This window comes from Rosa rugosa, chromosome 1, assembly GCF_958449725.1.
Source record: "Rosa rugosa chromosome 1, drRosRugo1.1, whole genome shotgun sequence".
Classification (NCBI taxonomy): domain Eukaryota; kingdom Viridiplantae; phylum Streptophyta; class Magnoliopsida; order Rosales; family Rosaceae; genus Rosa; species Rosa rugosa.
This window is the reverse complement of record NC_084820.1, coordinates 61337757-61351215: the sequence shown is the minus strand read 5'-3', so window position 1 is coordinate 61351215 and position 13459 is coordinate 61337757. Positions and strand designations below refer to the sequence as shown.

Sequence of the window (13459 nt, the reverse complement as noted above, 5' to 3'; positions counted from 1 at the left end):
TAATAATTTCCATGATATTAGTTATTCTAAATAACCAACATGTCACCACTCATCGACTGAATTGTTGGGTATTTTAGGTGAAACAATTTTTGTTTTTGAAAGCTCTATTAGTAATTTACTGTATTGTACGCGAATAAAACACGTACTGACAGTATTTCCAAAAATACTTCCATACTTTGTATTTTTGAACGGGATTCATTAAATTTCTCATAATTTTGAAGCTAAAAGTATTATACACGTACTATACATGATTTTTATATTTTTTTTCTTCTTCGTATTTTACATATATTATTGAACAAAAGCGAATATAAATTAATATTTTAAATAAAGCTACAAAATTAATTAATTAATTAATTAAAAGTATTTTGCCGAATTTTTTAATGATATATTTAATGAAATGTCTTAATAATACACGTATGTAGTGTTTTGTGTACTATACACGTCTTGTATTTTACTTTATTTTGTTTTTTAATTTTGGGCACAAAAAAACCAGAAACTTCTTTCGGGACTTGTAGGTTTGATTGTTTGAGCTTAATCCAAAAGATGAGTGTGCTAGGAGTGTGTTGTGTAGTGTACCATGTTTAGGGGTGTGCTTGAATGTGTACTCTGAGTAATGACTCTTTCTGACGACCTTTTCGGAACGGGTTATTATTGTACTATTTGCTCAACTATTAAAAGGCTCACCTTCTTCTACTAAAAAAAATAAAAATAAAAACCTATGTTTGAAACGTATGAGTATAGCCGAAATGCTTCTATCATCTCAAAACTGGTTTTTAACGAGAATACTAGACAACTCTTCAGCCCACCCAACTAGCAAATCCCCTAAAAGGTCAGAAAGGGTGAAGCCTCCGCTAGGAATTAAATTATAAGAACCAAAGTCCTGACAAGTTAAGCCCCAAAAGCCCACAAAAGAAATCAGTAATTCACAGAAGCTCATCCTCTGAGAATCCAAAGTTTCAGAGAGGTCTAAGCAGATTGACATGAAATGGGATCATCATGTTCATTCATGAAGTACCATATATTCATTCAAGTTTTTCATTTGGGATTCAATGTACTAAATGAGTGTTAGTAATCACTGTTCTGCAAATAGATATTACCATTACAGTGTGTGCCTTTGAAGGCATATAGAAAAAAGAGAGATCAGAATAATTTGAAACCTTACTTTTGGTAGATTGTGCACCAAGCTTACAATAAAGAAAAAGCGAACACCAGAAAAATCCAATCTTTCTTATCCTGCTGCAACAGTCAACTAGCTACTACAAACTTTATTAGGATTTGATTACATCACAGCAGTCAAAATTTTGATCATGAGCAAATCTTCCATTTCCTTTGCATCAGGGAAAATAGTCATACTTGCAAGGGCCATGACCTGCAGCCAAACATTTTGAAAATCGTCAATTTTCTCCAACCTTGTATTATAGCCAATTCCCCTCCTCTTCCTCATTTCATCCAATTCCATTCAATCTACTGTCTAAGCACGGGGCACAGGTCATAAGCAAGCCCCGCCTTAATTTTTTCCAACTCCTTAGCTAGTTTAACTTGAAAAAAAAAATGATTACGCTCTTCATTTGAAGATAATCTATTTAAAGTTGATGGAGGTAATATCAATTCATGTGACTTCCAGGTGACATTTTGGCCTTGTACCCGAAAAAATGTTCTTCACAACAATCTTTTTTTCTACATTGGACTATGCATGTGAGTGTACATGTGCTGTTATTGTTGTGTACAACATAAGCAAACAAGTTTGAGTAGATCCCACATTATGGTCCCTTTTTGTTTTATATATATATCCTTTTTGGCGTAATCAAAGGTAAACCACTGGTGTGTGCAGCTAAAATTAACCCAGATTCGTTTTCTTGATGAGCCAACTCAAACCCAACTGGTGAAAGCTGCTCCATTTCTTATTCAAGAGATCCCAACTCTAAATTTGCTCACCAAATAATGTGCCAATATGCATTGTAAAGCTATTAGGATACGAAGTGTAAGTATTGTCGCATCATTTGGTGAAGAAATTTAGTAACTCTTGAGCTTCGATCATATGATAGATCCAAATCTCCTACAGTTTCTATCTAGGCACATGGACATTGCCCTATCTTTACTCCACACCATGTGATTATATGCATTGTCCAAAGCAAAAGGTTAACTAAGTTTAAGTGCTTACTAGGATCAAGTTCTGTAATCATGGCAGCTGCCTTGAAGTAGCAAGATCCACCTTTGTGTTTGAACTTCTGGAAGTAGTTGTTGAAGGCATAGGAAGCATGGTCTTTAAGAGTGTTTGGGTAAAAGCAAGGTTGGTTCATCTGAATCTTGCTACAATCTGCACCTCCACCTCCACTACAAGCCCAATCTATTGCTGCCTGCAACTCATCATCCGGGGTTTGTTCGTCGGCGATACACCATTGCTCATAATCTGCATCCACTGCAAATTGCAATGCACGAGCACACACACATTAGAAGACTATGCTTGAAAAAGTATAACATACTAGATAGCGTGCCTAAATTTTCCATGAGGCTTTGAGCTTATATATATATGGACATGAAACTCAAAAGGGTATGGTAAGTTTTACCTGATTTGAGTGGAACTAGTGAGAGAAAGAGCAAAGCAAGTGTTATCCTTATCAGCATAGTAGAATTGTTGTGTGTTTGAGAGAGAGATCTAAAAAACTAAGACTTGGATGACCTATTTATATCCAAATGGAAGTGTAATAGCTAGAGATACCTCTAATATTATATTAAACTAGTGCTTTAATTCTTTGATCTCTTTTAATAAGTTACCACACCTTCAAGTTTCTTTCTTGGCGGACATACATTGATGAGTTGAATATACTAAATAGTGGGTAATGAAGTAAAATAAATTGATTAAGTTTCACTTAAAAAGTTTTAATCTGTATAACCATTTGCAAGAATTAAGAACTTTTCTGGTGCATGACTGCGTGCTGTGTATTTATGTAATGCAGCTGATCGTGGCCAACATATTTTACTCTCTTTGAAGTTTTGAGTGCAACGCCTTACTATATTTCAGAAAATTAGGTGAGGTAGAAGCACTAATAGCAAACCCAGCACAAGTTATATGCAGAGAACAAATCCAGTACACCCAGTCAGTCAAAATGTGACCCATTTTCTAGGAATAAAAAGCAGGGTTTGTGAGGAGAGCAACAAAACAAAGGGAATAGGCAAAAGGTTTGTGACAATTGCAATTGCGCAAGAAATTCTTTATTCACTATAATATACAGATGTGTCACATTCGTTGTACTTTGTAGACACAGGGTTACAAAAAGTTCTTCCTTATAATCACCATCTTATTCAGTCTCTCCCTCATAATGTCAAAGCAACCATCAACAACTGTAACGAAATGAATAATTCAGTTTATTTGCTGGAGAAGATGAAAGATCTTTCATCTCATCAGAGTTAAAGAATGGTATGATATTGGCATTACAACAATTTTACATCTGTGTTCAATGGACACAGGAAAAAAAAAAATCACTAATCTACAAACAAACAGAAGAGGAGTATGTACAGAAACCACCATAATATCTCCTTTCCTTTGCAGATGATCATAAAAAATGACCATAAACTAGCCAGTCTCCCCGTATATATGCACACACAAATGCATTGCCAGTGGCCAGATGCTCAGTACTCCTGGAAAAACAAAATGGGGGATAATTAAGCAATTTTTCTAAATAGTTGAAAAATGAGTGTAGGTGATACTATCATATTCTGAAATGCATGAACTGCATAAATGTTTCCTACTGTAGCAATGAGAATTTTAATAGAAAAAGTCATTGTCACAATCCATGATGCATAATCTATGCATTTGATGCTTACATGCAAAACATGCCTAGAGGAAAGTGATGCTTACCATATTCAAAGGAAATGTAAAATGTGGATTGAATTTCTCTCAACCAGGTCATGGCAGTGTGCCTAGTTTTACTTGGAGAGCCCATGATCCACTCTGGGCATTGATCCAAAATAAAACAGATCGGGTTGGACTGCCAGGAAAACCACATTCATAAATCCACATTCATAGTAGTCCCTCTATTAACCAGACTCGAAGAATTTAGCTACTGCTGTATATAATTGTTCTTCTTCAAATGGCTTTGACACATAGCCATCCATCCCACAATTCATGCATTCTTCATTTGAAGCCTGAATCACATCAGCCGTCATAGCTAATATTGGTGTGTGCCAATTCTCCACATTGCCAAACATCTCGATTGGTGCTTCCCCAGATGCAATTTTCTCATTAACCTCACTCTCCAGACAGCGAATTCGACGAGTTGCTTCAAATCTGTGATATAGATAATATTAAAAGTGCAATCAGTACTCTAAATGGGGGAATATTCTATGGGAGAAATCTGCTATGAACAGATGCTCAATGCCTAATTATTAATCTTTAGTTCTTCCTAACTTTCCTTTAAAGTGAACAAGATAGTATGATGATATAAAACCCGAGACCTCCACACTTGCTAAACTTGAGGAAATAAGACATACGCATATCAACCAGGAAACAAGAAGTTGTGTTACTGAGTCATTAGGCACAGTATGAAATTTGGCCTCAATGACTCCAACTGAGGCTGCAATCAAGTTTTATATAAGCTGCCCAAGCAAGGTAGTACACCTTTCCTAGTATATGTACACTTTTCTTTTGTATTAAAATTTTAAACACAGATTAGAGAATGGAGAGCAAGCAGATTGATTACCCGTCCATTTCTGGCATTTGGAGGTCCATAAAGCAAGCGTCAAAGTTGTGTGGAGGCTTAAGCATGTCTAAAGCAGTCTTTCCACTATCAACACAGGTGACAATTGCTCCATATTTCTTTAGAGCACCTTCTGCGACTCTTCTGTTGACTGCATTATCATCCACTACCAAAATCTTCCTGCCTTGTAGTAACTTTCCAAGAGTTGGTTTTTTTATGTTCACAAGCCTCGTTTTACCGCTTACAAGGGCCTCTTGGAAGCAGGCAATTAAGACACTTAACCGAAGAGGCTTCATCAATACATTATCTACAAGACCAGAAGATTTTAGTTCATTACGTTCAGTAGAGCTAATGGAGGTAGCCAGGAGAAATATCTTTGGAAAGTTCACGGGAGACTCCACGCTGCTGTTTTGCCTGTGCTCTTTAACTGACTGATGGAACATAACACCAGTTTCTTTATCCCAAACATCTTTGTCGATAAGAACCATGGCCAAACATGTGGATAGGCTGCATGCAGGATAGTTCACAGTGCATTAGCAAAATCAAACGGAAGTTGAATAGTAACTTGTAGAAGCTTCATACAATTTAAGTTAATTACTACTTTTCTTTATCAAACTTCTGAAAAGAAAATAATGGTTCTGTTCTTTTTTTCTCCAGTCATATTGATGGATGCGCTGACAAATAAATTTCATATACCAAATCACTTTTTCTTTATTCTTCTATATTCCAACTGATCATATTAATCAGTTTCCCTCCTTTTAGGGCAGGGTCAAGAAAATCAGTTAGTAGCAGTAAGATTGTCCTACATTTCTTTCCAGCTCCTTTAGTTTAAAGTCAAGGAAAAGTAAAGTTGTAAAAAAACTTGCAAAAGTGTCCAGGGGTTTGATGATTCCCTTCTTAATCAAAAAATTCCCCAGTCCACATATTATTTTGTGAATGGTAATCATATCAGAAAGCAATTCATGTTTATCGTAATAAAATGCTATAGAAGAATGTTAAAAATTTCCATGTGCAATGATTTGTTTCAGGATATGAATTTTCTTTTTCCTTTTAGGGGTGAAGGATATGGAACTTTCTTGGAAAGGTAAAACTTACCTTGTCTTGCTCGTACTAGATAGATAAGAGCATGCTGATTCAAGACTGGAAGCAATATCCGCCGATATTCCCAACCTCTGCATATGATATCTTGTGACTTCAGTTCGGGTGATTCTCTTATCTATTACCAGTGCTCTCAGTCCTCGAAATTCTGAGACAGCTGGTTCATACTGAGGCCACTTCATATCTAGAGAACTTGTCTTCCCTCTCAGAAACGACCCAGTAAATGAAAAGGTACTGCCAATGCCAGGTTCACTCACAAACCCTATCTCCCCACACATGAGATCGACCAAACGTTTGCTAATGCTCAATCCTATTCCAGTACCACCATAAGTTCTAGAAGTGGAACTATCGGCCTGCATAAAAGGCGTGAAGATGCGACTTTGTGCATCTAGTGGAATTCCTACACCTGTATCCTCAACTGTTACAATTAATTTTATCATATCAGGTTCCTCCATTGTTGTGCTGCTTAATGTTTTAAAACGTTCCCAACTTTTCCATCTATCAACCACAGGAAAGCCACTCAATGTATTATAAGTTTTGTTTGAGAGGTCTCCAACTAAATTCAAGCCTTGTCTTAGAACTTCATCCATAAAATCAGGTGGACCCTTCACTTCATCCGCCAGATGCACCGAGACAAATATATGTCCTCTGTCATGGGTGAACTTCAGTTCAAACAAACAAACAATTAGCACAGCAATTAAATTTATGAAACGCGTAACATGTCTGAAATGTGGAGCAATACTGCACATATCATAAACCGTAAATCATCTCAACTGCAAATTAAATGGTATTTATACCTTCAACATCCTTTCAATTAGGACTTTGAATCTTTTCGTTTCAAATAAGGATAGAAAAAAGGAAAGTTATCGCCAAACAAATATTAGGAACGATATCTAACCTTGATTGAATTCCCAACAAGGTTTGTAATAATCTGCCGAAGGCGTCCTGGGTCTCCGATGACAACTTCAGGGACCATATTGGAGACATAGACAGCCAACTTTTCTCACCCAAAACAAAACCAAAACCATAACTTTGTAAGAACTGATATTAACAACAGCAAGAATCAACTAAGAATGCTATACTAAGATTTTTTTTTACCTCAATCCCTTTCTCATTAGTTTTTCCTGAGAAAAGTGATAGAACATTATCAAGCACCGAACGAAGATCAAAAGGTACAGTTTCAAGTTCCAGCCGGCCTGATTCTATTTTGGCCTGATCAAGAACCTCATTTATCAGCGATATGAGATCTCTTCCACTAGCATGCGCAGTCTCAGCATAATCCTGTTGGTTGGCATCAAGATTTGTGTCCATCAGCATTTGCAGCATACCTGAATTTTGATTGGAAGAATCATCAAACAATGTAATCTTGCCAGTTTTGCTAAATAGTAACTGTCACACAAAGAGTTTCTCACTTACCTAAAACACCATTCATTGGTGTCCGGATTTCATGGGAAACAGTCGCAAGGAACTGCAGTAGAGAGAAGTTAGGCAACACGATCATACAGAAATATTGTGTTATTGACAAATAACTGTACGATGAATGAGAAATTTTTATTGCCAAACGACAAAAAGGAATAAATTGTACCTGTGATTTGGCCACATCTGCAGCTTCTGCACGAACTTTGAGTTGTTCCATCTCACAATAGTCTGCCTCTACCTTTGCTATTCGGCTTATGGCCGCATGAAAAATATGACCAACTAGCAAGGTAATGACTAGGACTCCCACTGCCGCACTTACTGCTGTCCAAGGAAAAGGAGGTTTGTGCTTAAACCTGCAATCAGAAGGTACAGTAACTGTTTTTTATTGGAGAAAAAAATATACAATTCCACGTATTTAGGCTGATATATAAACTCGATGATGTATTGATGTATCATATCTAACCTGCAGTGCATTTCATGTTTGCGTTGTGGATCACCAAAATCAAGGCTGCTAATGTGCAACAGCCCAGTATCAATAACATCAGTTCCATACATGTTGATCAGAGAAGATGCATTAGTTGTATCATAAACATTCACAACAATTGTTTGCTTGCTGGCAAGTTGGTGCAGGAGCTTCTCCACCAGTGATGGGACATCGTAAGATGCACCTAAATACCTGTGATAAAGAATTATAGCTATTATTAAGCAGAAAAAAAGAAGGAGAAGAAGAAGATACACAAGTCACAGGCATGAAAAAATAATAAATAAAAAAATTACGTATTTAAAAAAAATGGTTGCAAAACTACCCCACAGTCGCTTGAACTCGTTGCTCTGATGTGGCATCTGGAGGCAAGTCCATATTATACACAGCAAATGTAAGAACAACTCCCAGGTGATTGGATTTCAATAGCTTAAAAGGGGAAGTCAGTACTCCCTTTCCTGTTGACCTTGCTCGCAAGATGTTCTCGCGGTCATCCTATATTGTTTAATAATTTTTAAGATCAGCTTGCAAGAATGGTTAATGGTAAGTAGAATATCCTTTTGCAAAAAAAGTGATTGTAAACACAAATCACTAAAATATTTGTAAAAGAAAATGTTTACACATCCTTTGGCAAAAAAGTGATTGTAGATGCAAATCACTAAAATATTTGTAAAAGAAAATGTTTACACAAACATATTCTCAAAATTTGATGACACCATGGACTATGAGTCTCAACTGGCAGAACGTAGATACACTTCCTAATTAAAAGGCCGACACAAGAACCAAAAATAGGTCTTTTAAAAACCATATCACCATGCCAAACCAAAAGAATCAACATACCGTTGATCCTGTTGGTTAGACAACATAGTCTTCAAACTCACACAGCCCAATCAGTACAACATCCCATTAGCGGTACACATTGTATTCTTATCTACAGAAACACCAAGCCATAACTAACAACTAAATATAATATATGCAGATTCTAATCTAGAGAAGATTTGGTCCAATACAGTTTTAATTTTGTAAGGGCATACACAGGACTTCCCCCGGGGTACAGTAGAAGGGGCTCAAAAAAGAAAAAAAAGAAAAAAACAGTTCATCAAAGCAGAGCAGAGTGTGTCCAAAGAAAAAAAGGCAAACCTTTCCCGACATCATGTCAATCGAGACAATATGGGAGACAGTTTCTTGAGAAAATATCACAGGCGCATATTCATCTTGAATAGGGGCAGGATCCAAGCTTTCTGGAAGAAAATCTTGGACAAGAGTCTGGTCCTCAGTTTCCATTTTCTTTATTGTCCATCCATGTTCCTTCTCAAATTGTTCCCTCTCAGCATGAGTAACTTTTAAAGCATAAGCAACACCACTAGTAAGTGGTCTCTCAAAAGCTGTTCTCTCTGTATATTCACCAAATGTTTTCTGTTGAATGGAAAAAATAAAAAAAAAATAAAAAAAAATAAAAAGAAGAAGAAGAAGAAGTTAATCTTCGTTCACGACCACATAGCACTGCAAAGGAGTAAAGTCATTGCATTTTTGCTTTCTTCCTAATTCTCCCTTGAAAGTGTAAAACTTGAACAGCAGCTAATAAGCTGGGTGAAGCCAATGGGACAAATACCACCACATAGCACTGCAAAGGAGTAAAGTCATTGCATTTTTGCTTTCTTCCTAATTCTCCTTGAAAGTCTAAAACTTGAACAGCAGCTAATAAGCTGGGTAAAGCCAATGGGACAAATACCACCCCATTCTCTTTACTCTCAAATTCTTTACATTTCAACCACGGATAACCACAAAAGGGTAAGAACCACGGTATGATATTCCGTTCAAGTGCTGCTTAACTAATACAGTATTGTCCGATGTAAAACTCTTTCATACACATGTGTGTACAAAACCATTTACGTTTGAGATCACAGAGAATAACAAGGTTTACATTAATTTACTGTGTTGCTCAAAAGTTTATTTACCTATCCTAGAGAAGAAGCGGTGCTTAAAAGTTTTGCAAAATTATACTCTGTGAGTCTATAACTCACTTGCAACACAGGTCATAATATGCTTATTTCTATGAACATGGGCTTTATCAAAACACTGGTTTTGATTCACAATCAATGCAATCTGGGTGCAAGTGAAATGTGCCAATAAATATTCTATTGTTCTGGTCGATGATTTGAGAAAGCATAATCCAATAACCTAAAAATGACCTTAAGGTAGGTGTGGGACATGCCTGATCAATGGCAGAAGGATGCTTTCCATGGTGAAAGGTGGAGACGAGAATAGCTAAAGCATGAACATGGTTCAGGCTCACATTGAACTGATCTTGCAACATCCGGGCTCGTTCATCACACATGTTGGAAAGTGTTTCTTCTCTCCACACAAAATCTCTTTCATTCAAGTGGAAAAATAACCAAATTGACGTAATAACTCCAAATAAGACAAATACGATTAGGAGTTTCTTCCTCCACGTGCAAGCAACCTTAGGAGGACTGTGGACGACTTGTTGCTGTTTCTCTGGCTGCTTCTTACGACCCAATGGCTGCTCTTGAACCAATTTCTGTTGGCATGGGCACTCATGAACCAGCTTCTGCTTCTGGTTCCTCCATAATTTCAAAGAAAAACCAGACAATTGGTAGAACAAAATCATTCCAACAAAAACCCACGAACAACACTTTATCAAACAACATAAAATCTGAGAATCCACTTTTGTGCACTCTACCTTTGCCCCTGATCCCAAATTGTCCTGATAAAAGCAAAAACAAGAAGAAAAGAACTCTGATTAGTTCAATATTTGTTCTTTCCAGATAAGACAAGTAAAATCATTTATACTAAAGAGTTTATACACATATAAACAATCCCTCATCCACTTTTTCACACATGGAAACATAATCCATATTAGATGCATGGTCCATGCAACATGTCATAGCTATAACTCAAGTTGGAAAGAAGATATGCAATCATAAGAGAAAGAACATACAAAAGTGCCCATGAGATTCCATTTAGATCTTCAAATCTCATTTTATGCTTTTCTTTTTCCATTTGTTCAGTATTGCTGTTATTTTCTACATTCCATTGTGTCCCCTTAACATAGTATTATAGTTGGTGCAGAATCTCCTTATCTTCATAAAAATTTAGCTTTTCTTCAATGTAAAAAACTAAACTAGACTAACAGGTTGAACCTGGTTAACAATTTTGTTTCTTTTTCTATAATGGTTCAAGAGGGGATGCTCATGGTTCACATAACATAGTCAGCACTCAGCCGCATGCATGTAATGTATGGAAAGGTTTGGAATCTGAGTTGTTCCCAGCGTCAAAGTTCTACCTTTTGACAAATTCTATTAGCAGATACTGTAGACTGCGGAATGTGTGCCAAGGACTTTTCCTGTAGCACTGATAGGTCAAGCCTCCTGGGGATGTTTTCATCTTGAACCAGGCATTGGTCCTTGGCTTCAACATATTCTGCCACCCATTTATGATGCTTTTGAAATTCTTTCTCATCTGAACATACTGCCTTCAAAGCACAGGAAATGCCATCAGTTAAAAGCATCCCATGTCCTGTTTCTTTGTTACATTCAAGGGATGCTATCTGCAATGCACATAGAGACTAGTGAGTATAACTGAAAAAAGGGCAACATGCATGTAAAAGCTTCCATACACATTTTACTGTAACTATGCAGTTCATTTCTCTTGATACATAGAGACAGACTCAGGAGCCTACTAGCATATGATTGCTTAAAGTGCCACCATTTCATTGCAATTGATCAAACTCACAAATTAGGTCATACAATTGCTAGAAGAATAGAACTACAGCATCACATCACAATTCCATATAGGAAATTTGTAGGGATTGCAAAAATTCCCAGCTGGGTACCTACCAGCCACCCTCAACCTCTCCCGTCCCCTCACCTAGGAGAGGAAGAGAGGGAGGAGGGAGGGAAGATAAGGTGGGTGCCAATTGGGTATTTTTGCCCTCCCTATACACAATTGTTTGGTATTATTTACTTTTGCATAACCTATGGATTTGGCTAGAATATATCCTACATGTATGCACTTATTGAAGTGCATAAAATCCATGTACTGTAAGAACCTATGGTGTTCGAGAAACCAGGAATTCATTGTATGTTCAGAGAAAAAAATAAGAATACTGAATTGTTCCAGTACAGCTAGAACTCCTTTAATCAAAAGGATGACCCCAATCAACTATGGGAAGTTAGAAAACCAGAAGAGGAAACCAAGTTCCAAAATTAGTCTTGTGTCTTCTGGACATTCCAATTCACTCCCAAATCAAAGTGCATACAAATGGAAGATCACAATCTAGGTGTGAAGCCAATTCTGTAAAGGAACACCATGAAGAACAGTAGAAAGAAGCTACTATGTTTTAGTTTATGATACTGTTTACAATTTTTAAGGAATTTCTAAACGGGCGCTTGCTTTAAGCATGCACTATATAAGCTGCAAACTAAAGAAAAAGGCAGAATCAAAGAGCTTAGATATGCAAGTTCTTTAGAGGCACCTGATCTGATTCGGAGAACAAGGAAGCTAAAGCCAGAAGCTGGTTCTTGCTGACATTGAAATGCTGCTGCAAGATTCGAGCTTTCTCTCCACACATCTCTGGAGTCTTCTCTTTCATCCCCAGAAGTCCCTCATTGAAACCCAGGAAAAACCACACTACTGTAATAAAACCTAAAATCCCAAGAAGTAGAAGCTTTCTTCTCGAATAACTGACACAATTAGGCCCATCCAAGGGCTCCATTGCCTTGTTTAACTTGAAATTAGCAGGTAGTCTGCCATTAAAACCAGACACCCTGCAATTCAGATACATGCTACTAAAGCACACCAATGTAACTACTCCTCTAAGCTAAAAACCCAGATAAATGTTCACCAGAAGTGGCACACCAAACCCATAAAGATCAATGCTTTGTGACAAACAAGTGAAACTGATGGAACCCACTTGAGGTTTCAAGAGGCCCAACTGAATTAGACCACCAAATCTGAAAAGCCAGGTGGTCCAACTCCTTTTTACCCTCCAAACCTAGTCTGTTTTTTCCCACTTCAAACTTCAACACCAATTGCATTTCTTTGCATCTGTGAATCATTCAAACCCATCAAAGCCACACCTTTTCTAAGGTACAACACTGAACAAGGATACCTACCAATAATGTCAGGCAATGAGCTGAAACAAACCCTTGTGATAATTATTTGGGCGACCTGTGAAGAAATCATTAAGGATGAGATAAGAGAAGAAAAAAAAAATGGGTGTCTTTTCTTTTATCTGGCTCTTTCTATGCCACCCACAGTTCTGTGCAATCAAAAAGAAGCATCCACAGTGAAAGAAGAGAGAGAAGACACCCTGACCTGCACCAAAAAAATTGATTGGACTGGAGTTGGTTTCTATAAAATTCCAACTGGAATCAATTATCAGAGTGAGAGAGAAAAGAAGAAAAAAGAAATTATAATTAATGTGTCCCTTCCCTTCTTCTTTTTCTTTGATTAAACCCCACACCCTCTTATTCTCTCTCTTCCCAGTTTTGGTGTCCAGCATGTTGATATGAAGTTGGGCACATCATTGTCTCATCATCTTAAGTGGGGGGAGGTTTATTTGCCAAAACAAATAAAAAGTTGGGGAGGTTTAAGCAAAAGCAGACAAGACCTAAAATTAAAATTAAAATTACCCCAAAAATATCAAACAAACCTACATTTTTATGACCTAAACTTTTCCAATTTTCAATTTTTATTAAAACTCTGATCTTTCATCTCCCTGTAATTTTCAGTTCTGGGT

General features: G+C 37.0%; 2 protein-coding genes across 4 annotated transcripts; both read right to left on the bottom strand.

The window, feature by feature from the left end:
* Positions 1–1146: 1146 nt before the first annotated feature.
* LOC133743741 (glucan endo-1,3-beta-glucosidase 1-like) lies at positions 1147–2690 on the bottom strand. The gene is made up of 3 exons (XM_062171774.1): positions 2568–2690; positions 2162–2419; positions 1147–1369 (listed from the first exon to the last, which is right to left on the bottom strand). Exons 1-3 carry the CDS (start codon positions 2623–2625, stop codon positions 1335–1337), a joined length of 351 nt encoding a protein of 116 aa, XP_062027758.1. The 5' UTR covers positions 2626–2690; the 3' UTR covers positions 1147–1334.
* A 653-nt stretch (positions 2691–3343) lies between these two features.
* On the bottom strand, positions 3344–13216 carry LOC133725905 (histidine kinase 2). 3 transcript variants are annotated; one of them, XM_062153309.1, is made up of 16 exons: positions 13036–13216; positions 12834–12888; positions 12194–12765; positions 11003–11266; positions 9911–10423; positions 8836–9111; positions 8021–8190; positions 7678–7890; positions 7381–7567; positions 7212–7263; positions 6894–7123; positions 6694–6792; positions 5793–6457; positions 4701–5204; positions 3860–4288; positions 3344–3639 (listed from the first exon to the last, which is right to left on the bottom strand). In XM_062153309.1, exons 3-15 carry the CDS (start codon positions 12500–12502, stop codon positions 4039–4041), a joined length of 3732 nt encoding a protein of 1243 aa, XP_062009293.1. In that variant the 5' UTR covers positions 12503–12765; positions 12834–12888; positions 13036–13216; the 3' UTR covers positions 3344–3639; positions 3860–4038. The 3 variants fall into 3 exon arrangements, with proteins under 3 accessions (XP_062009293.1, XP_062009292.1, XP_062009291.1); XM_062153308.1 differs by having other exon boundaries at positions 12834–13216; XM_062153307.1 differs by having other exon boundaries at positions 12194–12888.
* Between the last annotated feature and the right edge of the window lie 243 nt (positions 13217–13459).